The sequence below is a fragment of the Zalophus californianus genome, chromosome 16 (genome assembly GCF_009762305.2).
Source record: "Zalophus californianus isolate mZalCal1 chromosome 16, mZalCal1.pri.v2, whole genome shotgun sequence".
In the NCBI taxonomy this organism is placed as follows: Eukaryota; Metazoa; Chordata; class Mammalia; order Carnivora; family Otariidae; genus Zalophus; species Zalophus californianus.
In genome coordinates this window covers 45,364,113-45,378,323 of record NC_045610.1, presented here as the reverse complement: position 1 = coordinate 45,378,323, position 14,211 = coordinate 45,364,113, and the positions used below count along the sequence as shown (strand labels likewise).

Here is a 14,211-nt window from a genome sequence, read left to right as displayed (position 1 = left end):
TAGGCAGAACAGACATTATTTGCCCCTAGTCTGGTATGGATTAGGATCCCCTAGCCCCTACTATGGGTCTCATACCACCTTCTGCGGTGAGTGCTAATTCTCTCTGATTTCCAGGTAAGGAAACTGAGACCGGAGCCGCCAAATTGTTTATGCAGAGTCACACAAACACCAAGAGGCAGAGTGGGGTTTGAACACTGGCTTTTGACACCTGTCCAGGGGTCTTCCCACTGCACCATAGAAGTCCCTAGTCTGGGCCACTGGCCCTCATAGCATTTGGTTGCTATTTGGTTTTTAGCCCCTGCTGCCGCAGTCTCTCTTCTCCCTCCTGCCCCCCCCCCCCCCCCGCAGCTCAAAGAAGGCTGCTTGGGGGGCTAGGGAGCGGGGTAACACTGCCATGGACATGACCTTTACATTAACAGTCCAGAAAATCCTGGAAGGAATGAAAGTCTGTGTGCGAGAAGGGAAGAAAGGGAGGGACAGTCCTCAAGAATGAAGAATAGAAGCCATCAGCATCACAGCCTCCCTGCCGGGCTGGACCTGGGTGGGCGGGGTCCGGTGGAGGGGCGTGGTCAGACGGGGGCGTGGTCAGAGGCACAGGGCCAATCAGGAGCTGCGGCAGAGCCCGGGTTGGGAGAAGTCAGTCCTAGAGTAGGGAGCCGGTTGAGCAAGAGGCAGGGAGTTAGAAGTGGAAAGGAGGCTGGAAGAAGGGGGGGCGGGGGACGCAGAGGTCGAGGGAAGGGAGGAGGCTGCAGGACAGGGCCTCAGGCGCCGTACCTGGCAGTGGGCACTGCCCACCAGACCTCTTGGCCCGACCGCCTCGAAGGCACCTTCCGCAAGGTGCCTGCCTCCGCGGGCCACAGCCCTTCACTGCTCATGCAGGGATTTCAGCTCACCACGCTGCGTACACGCGGTCCCTGGGGATCCGGCAGAGCCCGGGCCTCCAAAGGGGAAGAGTGTGTAGGCAGGGAGAACCAACCATTGCTGAACACTACTGTATACCAGGCAGTGTGAAGGGTACTTCTGGAAATTCACACCACTCATTCAATCCATTTAAATGACTTGAAGAGAAGAAAAGGGGGTGGGAGCAAGTGAGGAAGGAGAAGGGGAGAGAGAGGAAATAGAAGGAGACAAAGACACGGAGAGTAAAACAGGGAAAGGCAGACAGAAAGCCAGGAGAAAAAGGTACAGGGAAAAATAACTCCAGAGGTGCTGGGGGTGGGGAGGGAGTGGGTCTCCTAGTTGGGAAGCGGAGAAGGAAAGGAAGCCTGGATGTCACTCGGCATGGGGGCTATAAAGACCTAGAGGTCAGGGTGGTTGGACTCTGATTCTTGAGCCAAGTCCCCTCCATTTGTCCCACTGGCACAAATGCCCAACCCCTCCTGCTCTCCTGGGGCTATTTTCCCACTTGGATAGCATAGTTCTGGGGGTGAGGAGCAGTTTGGATGGGAGTAAACTAGCCTTGCAAATAGCCAGGCCGATTTACCGGCCAGGAGCTACTGTTTATTATGAGTCAACTCCTCCCCACACCAAACTGTTCCAGGTCACCCCTCCTGGCCAATTAAGTCATAGATGGGGAGGAATAATGACTTTGCTCTTTATTCAACAAGTTTTTACTGACCTCCTAAGAAATTTTCTAGGAGCTGGGGACACAGTTCCCTGTTCTAGGGGCTGGGAATACAGTTATGAATGAAATAAGTGCCCTTCCCTTAGTTGGGGGTGGGAGGTAAGGGCTGCAGCAAACAGACAGAAAGACAGACAGACATAGCTGTTAAGCAGTGAGAATGCTATGAAGAGAAAGCAAACAGGGTAAGGAGATAAAGATTGCCAGGACCGCTATTGTAATTTGGTGCTAACAATTAAGCGGAGACCTAAAGGAAGTGAGACAGGGAGCCATGTGCACATCTGGGGGAAGAGTGTTCTAGGCAGGGGGAACAGCGCATACAAAGGCCCTGAGGCTAGTTTGTACTTGGCATGTCTGAGGTTTTAACATTCCTATCGCTTGATGGCTTGCTCCCCCATTCATGAGGCAGCCAGATCCCTTCAGCGTCATCCCTTTTTTCTGGAGGCAAGGGAGTGGAACCAACTGGGCTAGAGTAATGTGTAAGACTGGTCCTGCATCTTCCTCTAACCCCACACGTGCCCACTCCAATGCTCATGGGAGCACTGCGGTTAGTCCCAAATCTGTGCAAATGGAGGGAAGAGGAGAGAGGAAGAGGTGGACAGCTCCCTCCTGCCTCTGACAAAACCCCTGCTGAGTCAGGGGCCTGGGGAGCCTGTTTTAATGAACCCGATGAGAACCCTTTGAAGGTGGCCTACTTAATGCTTGTGCACAATTGGGCACTGGTTTCTCGCCAGGCTCAGGGTCTGAAAGTGCTCAGCAGATCCTTCTGTAGTAGGTAACTTCAGAAGGAAATCAGAATCTGGGTCCCGTCCCCAGTTATTTTGGGTGTCTCATTAGCGGCTTCTGAATGAACGAGAGTAGGTGGGCACTTCGCAGCAGCCCTGCACTTGTGTGGTTAAGCTCAAGAGAGGGACTCAGCCAAGGCTGCCCAGAATGGGAGCAGCCAGGTGGCCCAAGGGCAGCCTCTGAAATAGACACTCTTGCCCATTCAGAGGAAGGCGCTGTTGGGATGCACGGGCAGGGGCTCTGCCTGGGTCATCCAGCATGGAGAAGGTGGCAGAGGGCAGGCAGAGAGTCCTGCTCTTGTCTTGGCCACCTTGTGGCTGAGCTGCCTCTTTTTTGGCTGGGTAGACTGGAAAGAAACCTTTGCTGGTATGTGACTCATCAGGACAAGTGGCTGGGAGCCTCCTGTTCTGTGGGTTTGCGAGCTCTCTGCTTTTGCATTCCTGGCACCTAGTAGAGTGCCAGGTGCATAGTAGGTCCTGAGGGAAATCGGGGGCTGTGTGTAAACCCTGTATAGGTGTGGGGAACTGCAGGGGTGACAGGCCACACCCGGCCTTGGGCACTGTGGCTCTCTGGGCAGCCACATATGTGGTGGCCCATTTGATTCAAATCTTGGGGCTACTGCTTAGTAACTGTGTGTGCTTGGGCAAGTTACTTAACCTCTCTGAGTCTTAGGTTCCTCTTCTGTAAAATGAGGATAAAAATACTTCCTGACAATATTGTTATGATGATTGAATGAGATTCAAGTACTTAGAATGGTGTCTGACACATAGTAGGTACTAAATAAGTATTAGCTATTATTATTAACATTCATGACCTTAACACAAGGGATAGGAACGAATGACCCTCGGTCCTTGTCAAAAGTATGAGTTCATTTGTCTCTGATGTCATTAGTCAATAATTCTATTACTTTCTGGTATTGTCATATTTATGCCATGATTTTATGAGCTGCCAAGGCTGTGATCTGCCACATGATGGAACTTTGGCCCTAGGGATCCACCCTCTCCCTGCTCCTGGCATATGAGAGGACCCCCAAAGGCCCCAACTCCGTGCCAGCCACCCCAGCCAGACGCCCGTCCATCTGTCCCGGTCCCTCCACCCCACCCTCACCATCTGTCTCTACCAGTGCCCATCGGTCTGGGTAGGTCTTGGCATTGGAAGACAAATAGCTCATTCTCAGAGGCTGTTGTGGAGGGTGATGGATTGTATGCCATGAAGCCCGCCAGGCTGGGCTGGGCTGAGAGTAGGGGCACGGAGTACAAATTGTGGGGGAATGAACGACATTCATCATGGCCTGTTGCCTCCAAGGACAGGTGACACCTGCGTGGGCTCAAGAGACGTCACTGCTCCACGCACAAGGAGCAAGTGAATGGAGGCTGACCTGGCCTCAGTGCCTGGGGGACTGTGGGCAGGGCCCTTCATCTCAGACTCAGGCCCTGGACAGGTCTCTTCCCTCCCTGTCTCTCTCTGTTAGAACTCCAGACTCTTGCTCAAGAATTTTCCTATTCCCCATGGCCTGGCTTAGCCAACTTTGCAGCCAGATGCTCCGGGCTCCCGGTGACCTCCCCAGGCTTACTGCTCTTCCCTCCTCACTCCTCCCCTGTCATTCCACCAAGCCCCCCTGCTGGTCTTCGGTTAACTCTAGCTTTGGCTCAGAGCCCTGGCTCTTCGCTGCCAGTTCATACTCAGAGTCTCTCAGAGACTCACTGTGAAAGTGATTTTTCAGGAAGCCTTCCTGCATTCATACCACCCCTGATCTATCCTCCCTGCCACCTCCAGTGTTGTGAGCAATTCATAGCAAATGCCTTCTCCTCATTCCAGCTATATACGGTTCGCCCTTTCAAAAGCCTGCTGATGTTACCAACAATCATAAACAATGCTCACTAGTGGTACGGCTCTCTACAGTTTGTAACATATTGCCATAAAACTTAGTGCATTTAGTTGTTACAGATCCTTGAGGTAGGTACCAACCCCCCACCCCCGCACCCAACTTTATAGTTTGGGCAAAGCGAGGCTCAAGAGGGTCAAGGGCCTGCTCATCCCTGGGGCTGCTAGAGGGGCCCCTAGGGTAGAAGGACAAAAGAGCGCGACCGTGAGCATGGGACGCAGTTGGCCTTCTCCATGTCCGGAGCTCTTCCTCTCCCCCAGGCTCCTCCCACAGTGAAGGTTCAGGAGGCCCAGCGGCAGCTGCTCAGAGGTGTGGAAGCCTCCTCCCCCCACAGGCCCAGGCTCAGAAGCTCATGCCTTCTGCCTCCCTGCTGGCAGCCTGTGGCCACCTCTCCACCAGCATGCGCCTTGTGCTCGGCTTCGTAGTACTGTGTTTGTGGGCTTGACTCCCAGACCCAGATGGTGAGCCCTCTTTGGTCCCCTCATGGCTTCCAGGGGGCCCAGTTCACAATAGGTGCTCAATTCATGAGTTGGTTCGAATCAAGGAGAGACCCGGAGAGGAAACCGAGTCACCACCCAAGAACAGCGAGCCTCCCAAAGACCTTCAGGTGCAGGGGCCCTCCCCACCTTTGCTAGGCAGCAGCCTCCCCAGGAACCCTGCTTCAAGTGGCCAGGGCGAGGGTTCACGGACCACACCCGAAGTTAGAAAAGACATGGCCTTGGACGCCAAAGGCCTGACCCTCCCATGCCTCAGCTTCCTCACCTGTACGGATGCTGAGTCTTAAACTCGTGTGAGACGTGAGATAATTCTACAAAAGTACTTTGCAAATGGTGTGCTTGTACAAGTTATTAGTAATATTTGTAGTTATGCAGTATTTTCTATTGAGGGGGTGTAGAGCCAGGCTGCCTCGGCTCAAATTTTCGCTCTGGGACTTACTAGTTTTTTTCTTTGCGCCTCAGTTTCCTTAGGTATAAATGAAAATTGGGTTACTATATCTCCAATACCTCCAAGAGTGCCTGACACATAGTTAGCACCCGACAGCATTGTGCTTTGGATGTTTTTAGCAGCAGAGAACGGTGGCCCTTCCTCCCCACGGGCGCCTGAGTCGCAGCCCAGCCCTCTGCTCTGTCGGTTCTCACAGCAGGGGCTGGGGTGACTTCCCCCATTGTCCGCCCCATGGCTGATGCTCTGACCTCACGGCAGCTCTCCTTCCCACCACACTTGCACCAACTTCAGGATCCTCCTGAGCACAGTACTCTGTGGAGATGTGATGAGCTGCGTGGGGCTGGAGAGAGGAAATCTCTCTGCTCTTCCTACCTTGGGGCATGGCTCTGTGTGCAGGCCCCCGGAGCCCCAGGGGAGGGGGCCGTGGAGACCTGGAATCTTGCACCACTGGGAGAGGGGGACTCACCAGAGACATTGCCAGCCAGGGACAGGCTCTCGCAGTGCTGGTCCTGGAAGGAGGCGGAGATGGGGTTCAGCCCCAGGAGGAGCAGGGCCTGTGCGCACAGGGAGGCGAGGGACACCGTTAGACTGTGCTGTGAGCTTCCTGCTTCCCCTTGCTTCCCCTCGCCCCAACTTGCTCTCCCTCTCCCCCATGTCCTCTGTGTCTGGAAGGTCTGGAGCTGCCCTGTTCTAGAAGGGCTTGGAAAGGAGGCAGGTAACAACAGCAGGAGCCTAGGTTCCCGGGACAATGGTGAACCTTCTCCCGGAGACCTGGGACCTTCATGGAGGCTACGCCTGAGGAAGCCACCTGTATCCACACGGAATCCCAAGGATGGTTCACCTGTATCCCAACACACACACACACACACACACACACACACACACACACACACACACACACACACACACCTGCCCGCTGGGCGCTCGTGGGCTCATAGGTGTCTTTCAGTAGTGCACCTGCTGGCCTCCCTCCAGAGCTGCAGGCACTCAGAGGGCTCCCATCCTCACCCAGCCGATTACCAGTCACTACAAATTCTGCCTCATCCTTCATCAAGCCCTTTTACAGCTGCCATGGCTCTTCCTTCTCCCTGGGGGCTGCGGTGGCCGTCCGTGTTTGCAGATGAGAAATGGAGGCCCACGGAGGTGAAGGGGTACATGTGTCTGGAAAGATGCCTGCCCTACTCCAGGGAGAACTTTTGCCCCTTACCCTCCCGGGGGCTCCATGTCACTCTGACTCCAGAATTTTAGCCCATGTGGGAGGAGAGTGGCAGGGCCCCCTTCAGCCAACACCCTCACACAATCACTGCGTCCCCCTCCTTTGGGGTCAACACTGCCCCCCACCCCACCTACGGAGTTAGAGTTAAAAGAGCCCTGGCATCTAGCCCCGGTTTCACTGTGTTGCCGGGGGTGGGTTACTTGACTTCTCTGGGCCTGTTTCCTCACGTGGAAATGGTCCTCCCTCCCTCCCAGGCTCCCACAATGCACTGTTTGGGCCGTCCTTCGGAGGAGCACACTGTGCTCCACAAGGACAGGAATTTTGTTTTGGTCATGGTGTTCAAATTTGCTGACTACCTTCACGAATCGCATTGTATGTGAGGTCTACAACGGGCACTCGATAGGTCAGGTTGGTTGATTGGAACTTGGTGATTTTTATTTAGTCATAGGTTAGAAGCAAGGCAGTGGTCTCCCCTGGGATTTGAGGTTCAAGGGGATAAGAAGCACGTGGGGGGCTGGAGTATGGAGGGGGCCTGTCCATTGGTGGGGACATGGGTGCCAATGTCCAGCAAAGCTGTCTGCCTGACCGAGCTCCCAAGGCAGGGGAGCCTCACAGAAAGTTGTCCTCCACCTCACCACCCCTGCTCCCTGCTCTTTCTTCCTGGGGTCTCCTCCCTGGGACCCTCCCCTGGACCACCTGGCGATGGTACCTCTCAGCCCCAGGCCACTTCCGCACAATCTGCAAACTTCACTACAGAACTTCAGAAACAGAGAGGTAGATCTAGAAGCTGTCTTAGCCACTTCCCAGCGGGCATCTGAGATGGGGAGAGAGCCAGGGGCTTGTCCCATGGTGAGCAGGTCTCTATTTCAGTCTAGGGCCAGCCTAGCAGCACACAGCCTTTGTGCACAGCCCTCTGGGGCGAGGGTGAGGAGAGTGAGGCACTCACCTCGGGTCCAAAATTTCAAGGGATGCCAAAAAGACACATAATATTTCAATGCAGTATTTTTTAAAACTAAATGAATGCAAAAAAAATCCACGATGGACAAAAGATCAAAAACTTTTTTAAAAAGACAGGCTCTGTAATAGTGCTGGGCCTATTGGAGCTTGGGGTAAAGGGAAAAATCAGTAATGATATTAAAATATTGTTTATCTCCATTATGAGATTTTGGACACCCTTAAATTTTGTGCTTGAGGAGAAGGCCTCACTCACCTCACGCTAGTCCCAGCGCTGCCCTGCTCTCCCCAAGCTGGACACCCCCCCACTTACCCTTTCCGGACCTCAGGACCCTCCTCCAGTCCATAGAAGCAACCTGGTCTGCCCTTTCCCAGAAGTGAGCTTTCCTTGCTCACCTGCCATGAATATCCTCTCCTACCCTGCGCCCCCTTTAGCGCCACCCACCTTCCCCAGTAGCTGCCCCTCCCCACTCCTGTCTCATGACAGAGGCAGGCTCTACTCCCTTCTCTCCCGCCTTCTTTCCCAAGGTGGAATCAAATGCTCCCCACTTCCGGTCAGAGTCTCTCCCACCCTCAGCCTCCTGCAGGAAACCCCCGTTGACCCTAATGATTCACCCACATGTCCCCTCAGCATGTGCCTGAGTCCTTTGTGGGCTTTGTTTATTCTGTTCACTTGCTGGCACACTCCTGTCACATCCTAGGAGTCTTTCTGCTCTGACTGGGCCAAACCCCAGTCCAAGAAACATATCCCCAGCCCTGCACCCCCACTCTCTGCCCAGCACTCGGGACACTTGGCTAACTCGCTCCTGGGACTTGGAAGTGATTAGAACAAACCCATTCATCTCTCTGGCCCCAAGGAACTTCTAATACTTTATTAACCAGTAATTAAACTTCACAGTCCCCAGAGAGATGGAGAACTATCTTTACCCTCATTTTCCAAATGAAAACGCAGGAGAGAGAAGAGGAAGTCACTAGACCAGCCAGCAGCTCTTGCTAGTTAAGCAAAGAGTAGCATCCTCACCGACAAACCTGCATTGCTCAGCTCGGCACAGAGCTCTGTGCTATGCCCAGAGAGGGACCACTCTGCTGGGACGGCCAGAGGTCCCTTCTAGAAGGAAGCTAGGAATCCCTGCCCCCAGCTTGTCCCCTGCCCCCCCCCCCCACCGCTGCCTCTGCCACCTCCCAACACACAGACACACACAGAATGGGAGCAGGGCTCCCAGAGCCAACTGTCTTTCAGGCCAGTGAAAGAAACTGGAAATGCTCTATTTGAAAATATCAGCCCCCCTGCCTGACATTCCACCACTATCCTTCTAATCCTAAAACCCTGCTTTGTGCTTTGTGCCTTGGTCTTTCAAATCCCCCTTGAAAGCACACTGTGTTCTATCCACATTAAATTACTTATCAATGCCCAGTCACCGGATCCTGCTGGTGTCCACACACCTTTGCCCTTGCGGTTCTTTGCCCCCCTGCACCCCCCACTCCTGACTCACCACTGCACCCAGTGAGCTCTGCAGTCCTCGAAAGCCAGTTCCAGAGCCCTCCCCTTGGCAGCCCCTTCCCCAACACTCCAAAGCAAAGCAACGCAACTCAGTCACCCTGCTAATGGACCCAGGCTCCTGTGCACATGGCACCAGACCCAGGTGCTCACGATGCTCACAAACAGAGTGTGAAATCACCTCAGTACAAAGCACTGACTCCCCTCAGTTCTGATTAATGGCAAAGACACAGGCCAGAAGATCTTAGCTTCTCACCCTAATGTCCTAGGGTTCACAGAGGAGCAGAGCAAATCCAGATTCATCATGAAACCAGACCAAATGCCATGCAAAGGGCAAAGGGCAAGCCTGTCCTTGGCTGGCTGCCTATAACCCTGACCCTTACATCTCGAATGTGACGGTTCACAAAGTCATTCTCTACCAACACGGTTTGCATTGTGCAAAGAAAAATGCTTCTTCAAATTCCCGAACCAACCTCTCCTCTCAGGAAAGCTCAGTTCTGTAAAGAATCAGTGCTTGTACCACCTCTTGCTCTGTGGAAGGATTTGTAAAGGCTTCTGACTTATTCCTGAATCACACTTCCAGGAAAAGTCTGGAATTTTCCTGTATATTTCCCCTCCACCGTACACTGATCTCTTCAACGTTCGCTAAATTTCTAGCCCCATCAACAGGTGACTACTGCACTGTGGGAACAGGCCCCCAGAATTTCCAGGATATTGTTTGTTTCCTTCTAAGGCTGAGAGTTCTTGATCTGGGGTCCACAAACACCCAAAAGCCTGTACGGAAATGCAGCATGTCGTGTGTAATGACAGCCATTTTCCGGGGGAGGATGCAAAGCTTCCTCCACAGCTCAGGGAGGTCTAGCACCCAAAATGATGGCTAGAACTTCCAGTGGATGGGCTCACATCAGAGGCCTGGGCCTCCACCACATCGGACATGTCATCCTCTCTCAAAGCAAACCCAAAGTGGTTTGGGCCTAGGAACCACCATTTCCTTGGGCTGCTCCACTGGGTCCTCCCCCGTGGTCATTAACTCGGGCTCCTGGCTCTCCTTTCAGAGCCATTTCTGACAAACCAAGTTTTCAGGACTGTGTGAGGTTTACCATTTCCCAACAGCTGGTAGAGAAAAACCAAAATGGCCCTAGGAAGCGGAAGCTGGCAGACCACTAGGATCACTCTCTAGGTGATGCCTCACTTGTGTGAGCCAGCCTGGCGGCCCCAGGGCCCAAAATAAAACCTGCACCTCAGTGACAAATCTCTCCACTCACCGAAGAGCCAAATCTTGAATGCCAAACCTGAGAAGGCCAAGGGTGTGCTGCCGCTCAATTCCAGCGTCACAGAAAATGACTGTCCAAGGACCCAGTGGGTCCCTGACAGGGACAGGGACTGCTCTGGGGCAAGCAGATGGGGCAGGTCTCACACTCCCCATTTTACAGGGGTTTTAGTTGAGGTGCCCAAGGTCACAGAGCTGTTTTCAGCAGCGGTGTGGGGACTAGGAGCCAGAACTTTCAAGCAGATGGAGGCTGGAGGAAGGGGCTAGCCCAGATCAGGGCAGGGAAAGAAGGGATGGGCAGAGGAGAGAGAAGGGTGCAGGGGCCCTCAGAGAGGGAGGGTGGGGGTCGGAGTCTGACAGCTGCTGCCCACCCACCCCCCCCCCGCCTTCCCCCACAGGCCAGCGTGATGGCTAGAATTGAAGCTGCCATCCCGACTCCCAGTGTGACTCTGGCATAAAGGTTAATCACACCCAGAAAATGCTTATTAGAGGCCATAAATAACTATGCTGCTGAAGCTCAGTCCGCTCCTTAAGGCACAAAAGTGCAATTTCCTTTGATGGGATGATTGGGTAATTAACCTTTTAGGGAAGGTTCTGAAGGGCCACTGGAGGGAGGAGAGGGATGGTCTGGAAGCACCGGGGGCTGCCCCCACCCCCCGAAAATTCATGATGAGAAAGGAGAAGGGCCTGCCTTCCCTCCCCTGGCATGACTACCTCTGATGCTGGGCTTGGGAGAAACTCCCCCATCCGCTCCCCCACCCCCACCCCAGGCCCCAGGAAAATCTCTTGCAGGGTCCAGGGACACAACCACAGCCACATTCAGTGTGATCCCTCAGCAAGATCCCTCCTGCTTCTGCTGAGTTCTGAGCACAGTCCTGCCACTGATTTTGTGACTTTGGGCGAGTCACCTGGGCCCTCTGGGCAATCAGGTCTCTCCTACCCGCAGGGCATGGATGTGAGCCACTTGAGGAAAACACAGAGAGAGATGACTTCTGAAATTTAAAGTTTCCACAGGTGTCCAGGGAGTCACTACCATGACCTGGTCACTCTGGGTCTCAGAATCGTGCTTGGTTATGGAGAGAGTTGAACAAGAGCAGGGTTCCCGCAGTGTCATCTATATATCTATCTATGATAATGTCTTTATCCATTCATTCGATGGACCCCTGCGCTGTTTCCATGTCCCTACTCTTATAAATGATGCTGCCATGAACGTGGGGGTGCACATACCTCTTCGAGATAGTGATTTCATTTCCTTTAGACATATACCTAGAAAGCGGAATTGCTAGCTCATATAAAAGTTCTATGTTTAATTATTTGCAGAACCTCCATACTGTTTTCCAGAGTAGCGGCACCAATGTACATTCCCACCAACAGAGCACAGGGAGTCCCTTTTCTCCACAGACTCACCAGTGCTTGTTATTTCTTGCCTTTTGGGTTTTGTTGTTGTTGTTGTTGTTTTTAAGCCCACGGAAGGTCTTGAACTCACAACCCTGAGATCAGGACCTGAGCTGAGATCAAGAGTTGGATGCTCAACCGACTGAGCCACCCAGGCGCCCCTTTCCTGTCTTTTTGATCCTAGCCATTTTAATAGGTGATATTTCGTTGTAGTTTTGATTTGCTTTTCCCTGATGATGAGTGAGCAAGTTTCTGATATACCTGTTGGCCATCTGAATATCTTCTTTGGAAAAATGCCTATTCAGGCCCTTTCTCCGTTTTAAATTGGATTGTTTGGGGTTTTTTTGTTATTGAGTTAGTTGTATTTGTTCCTTATATATTTTAAATAGTAACCCTTTATCAGAGATATGGTTTGCAAGGTGTAGCCTGTTTTGAGCAAAGCCAAGAGAAGAAAATCTAAATATGAAAAAGAGGAGGGGTCATAAATCAGGATTTCTTTAAAAGCCAACTCCCCTGTTGCATTTAAAAACTAGGATCTGGGTGTGCCTGGGTGGGTCAGTCGGTTGAGCATCCAGCTCATGACTTTGGTTCAGGTAACGATCTCAGTGTTGTGAGATCAAGCCTCATGTTGGGCTCCGTGCTCATGGAGATTCTTTCCCTCTGCCCCTCCCCCCACTCACAAGTGCTCTCTCTCTCTCTCTCTCTCTCTCAAATAAATAAATAAATAAATAAACAAACATTTTTTAATAATCCTAGGATCTGGTTTGCCAAACTCTTCAGAAACCTGTCTGTGCCTACAGGGCATATAACTATAGACACGGAGTTACGGTGTGGGGGAGAGGCAGGGCCCCCATGTAATGGTGGTGCACAGAGGTGCCAAGCAGAGCGGTTACTGGGGGCTAGGGTTGTAGGCTGTGTCCCAGCAGAACTGAGACCCTCCACGGTGTGTTTTCTGATCCACATGGAGGTGCTCTGAGGACTAGCCAGGGTAAAGTAGACTTGGAACAAAGGACAGCGACGTCATATGCCCTTTCTCAGCCCTCACCTCTTCTTCCCCATCCTGCCCAGGCCAGGTCCTCGCCCGACAGCCTCTTTCTAGGACAGCCACAGCCTGTCCCCACCTCCAGGCAAAGAGCCTGTGCTTTGCTCCCAAAGTGGGGGGGCAGTGAAAGATTATTCTAGGCAGATGAGACATAATTTATTGTTACATTTAATTAACTTAAATTGTTGTTGTGCAGAGAGGAAAAAATAAAAGGAAAGTCTCCTGCCTACAGATTGGGGGTGGGGGGGTGGAGAGGATCGCTGGGGTGTTCCTCGCCTCCGCCCTTTCTCCCAGGGGTCTGGGGAGCTAGTCACTCCTCTGCTCCCCTAATAAGGACCCTCAGCACAGCTGAAAGCAGCGGGTACCTGCTTCTCCCAGCCCAGGGGCAGGGAGGACCTGCAAGACCCCAGGTCTGGATTTACACAGACCCCTCCAAGGATCCCAGATCTACTGTCCCTTGGGTTCTAAGCTCCCTGAGGGCGGGCTCTATGTTCAGCTGCCTTTGGACCCTCAGTGGGGCCTGGCGCAGAGTAGGCCCCACGATGCCTGAATGAATAAATCATTGACTGAATGAAAGAACAGGTGGGTTTCTACTCTCTGCCTCCTTTGACCATGGGGTCCCCTTGTAATTCCCACCAGGACACTTCCTATTCCCCATTTTCCTGCATCTCTATGCTTCCAGCTGCCAGGTGCTCTCTCAGAGGCTGAGTTCCTAGCTCCTTAGCGGGCTGTGTGGAAGGAAAAACATTAGGGGGTGGAAATGCGGGGCTGAGGTTCTGTTCTGACCCTGGCAAATTTGCTCCCTGGACAAGTCACTGCCCTGTGCCCTTTCCTGCCTCAGTTTCCTTGTCTGTAAAATGAGGAGGGCAGTGTGTTCCCTACATTCCTTTCCAGGTCTGAATACGCTCTGCCTTCAGGATGCACAGGAGAGTAGAAATCAGACCTCTAACTCTGGGGCCTGAGAAATCCGCGTTGGGATCTTCTATCTGCACCTCCTACCTGTGTGACCTTGGGTGGCTTAACTCCTCTGAGCCTCAGTTTCCCCATCTGTAAATGGGGCTAATAGGGATGAAAGTTTCACTCTGAAGCTCTTGAATCGAGTCAACACCACCATGCATGTAAAACAGCATGGGCATGTGATGTGATGAGTACTGGGTGTTCCACACACCTGATGAATCCCTGAACTCTACCTCTGAAACTAATAATACACTATGTGTTAATTAAGTGAATTTGAATAAAATTAAATTAAATTTAAAAAATAAAAAAATAAAAATAAAATAAAACAACACAGGGCCGAACACAGGGTAAGCAGGTAACAGGTGGTGGTGAGAACTCTTACTCGACTCCGTACAAGTGGCTTCCTTCCCAACTTGGCCTTCCTCTCCAGAAGCACCCCCCGATGGGTCCCCTGCCCACCCAGGTCACGTGCACCCACTTTCCACCACCTCTCTGCTCCCAGGAGCCAGCAGCCTCCTGCGGAAGTGGAGTATGTCTCTCCGTGGGATTGGCCAGGCACAGGGAAGGGTGGCGGCGGGGAGGCGGTGCCCAGAGCCCTGCTGACCTCCCAGCCTGGTCTGCTCTCCTTTTCCTGCTTCTCAG

At 52.7% G+C, this 14,211-nt stretch overlaps 1 protein-coding gene across 2 annotated transcripts in view; it reads right to left on the bottom strand.

The window, feature by feature from the left end:
- Positions 1 to 14,211, bottom strand: part of LOC113908194 (corticotropin-releasing factor receptor 1) — a 53,526-nt gene that overhangs the window by 26,951 nt on the left and 12,364 nt on the right. Inside the window, exon 2 of one of the 2 annotated variants that reach the window (XM_027568339.2) lies at positions 5,704 to 5,791. The exons of the other annotated variant lie outside the window; for it this stretch is intronic. Coding sequence (XP_027424140.1) covers positions 5,704 to 5,791 — 88 coding nt within the window. The remainder of the gene's footprint in view (positions 1 to 5,703; positions 5,792 to 14,211) is intronic. 2 annotated transcript variants of the gene reach the window in all.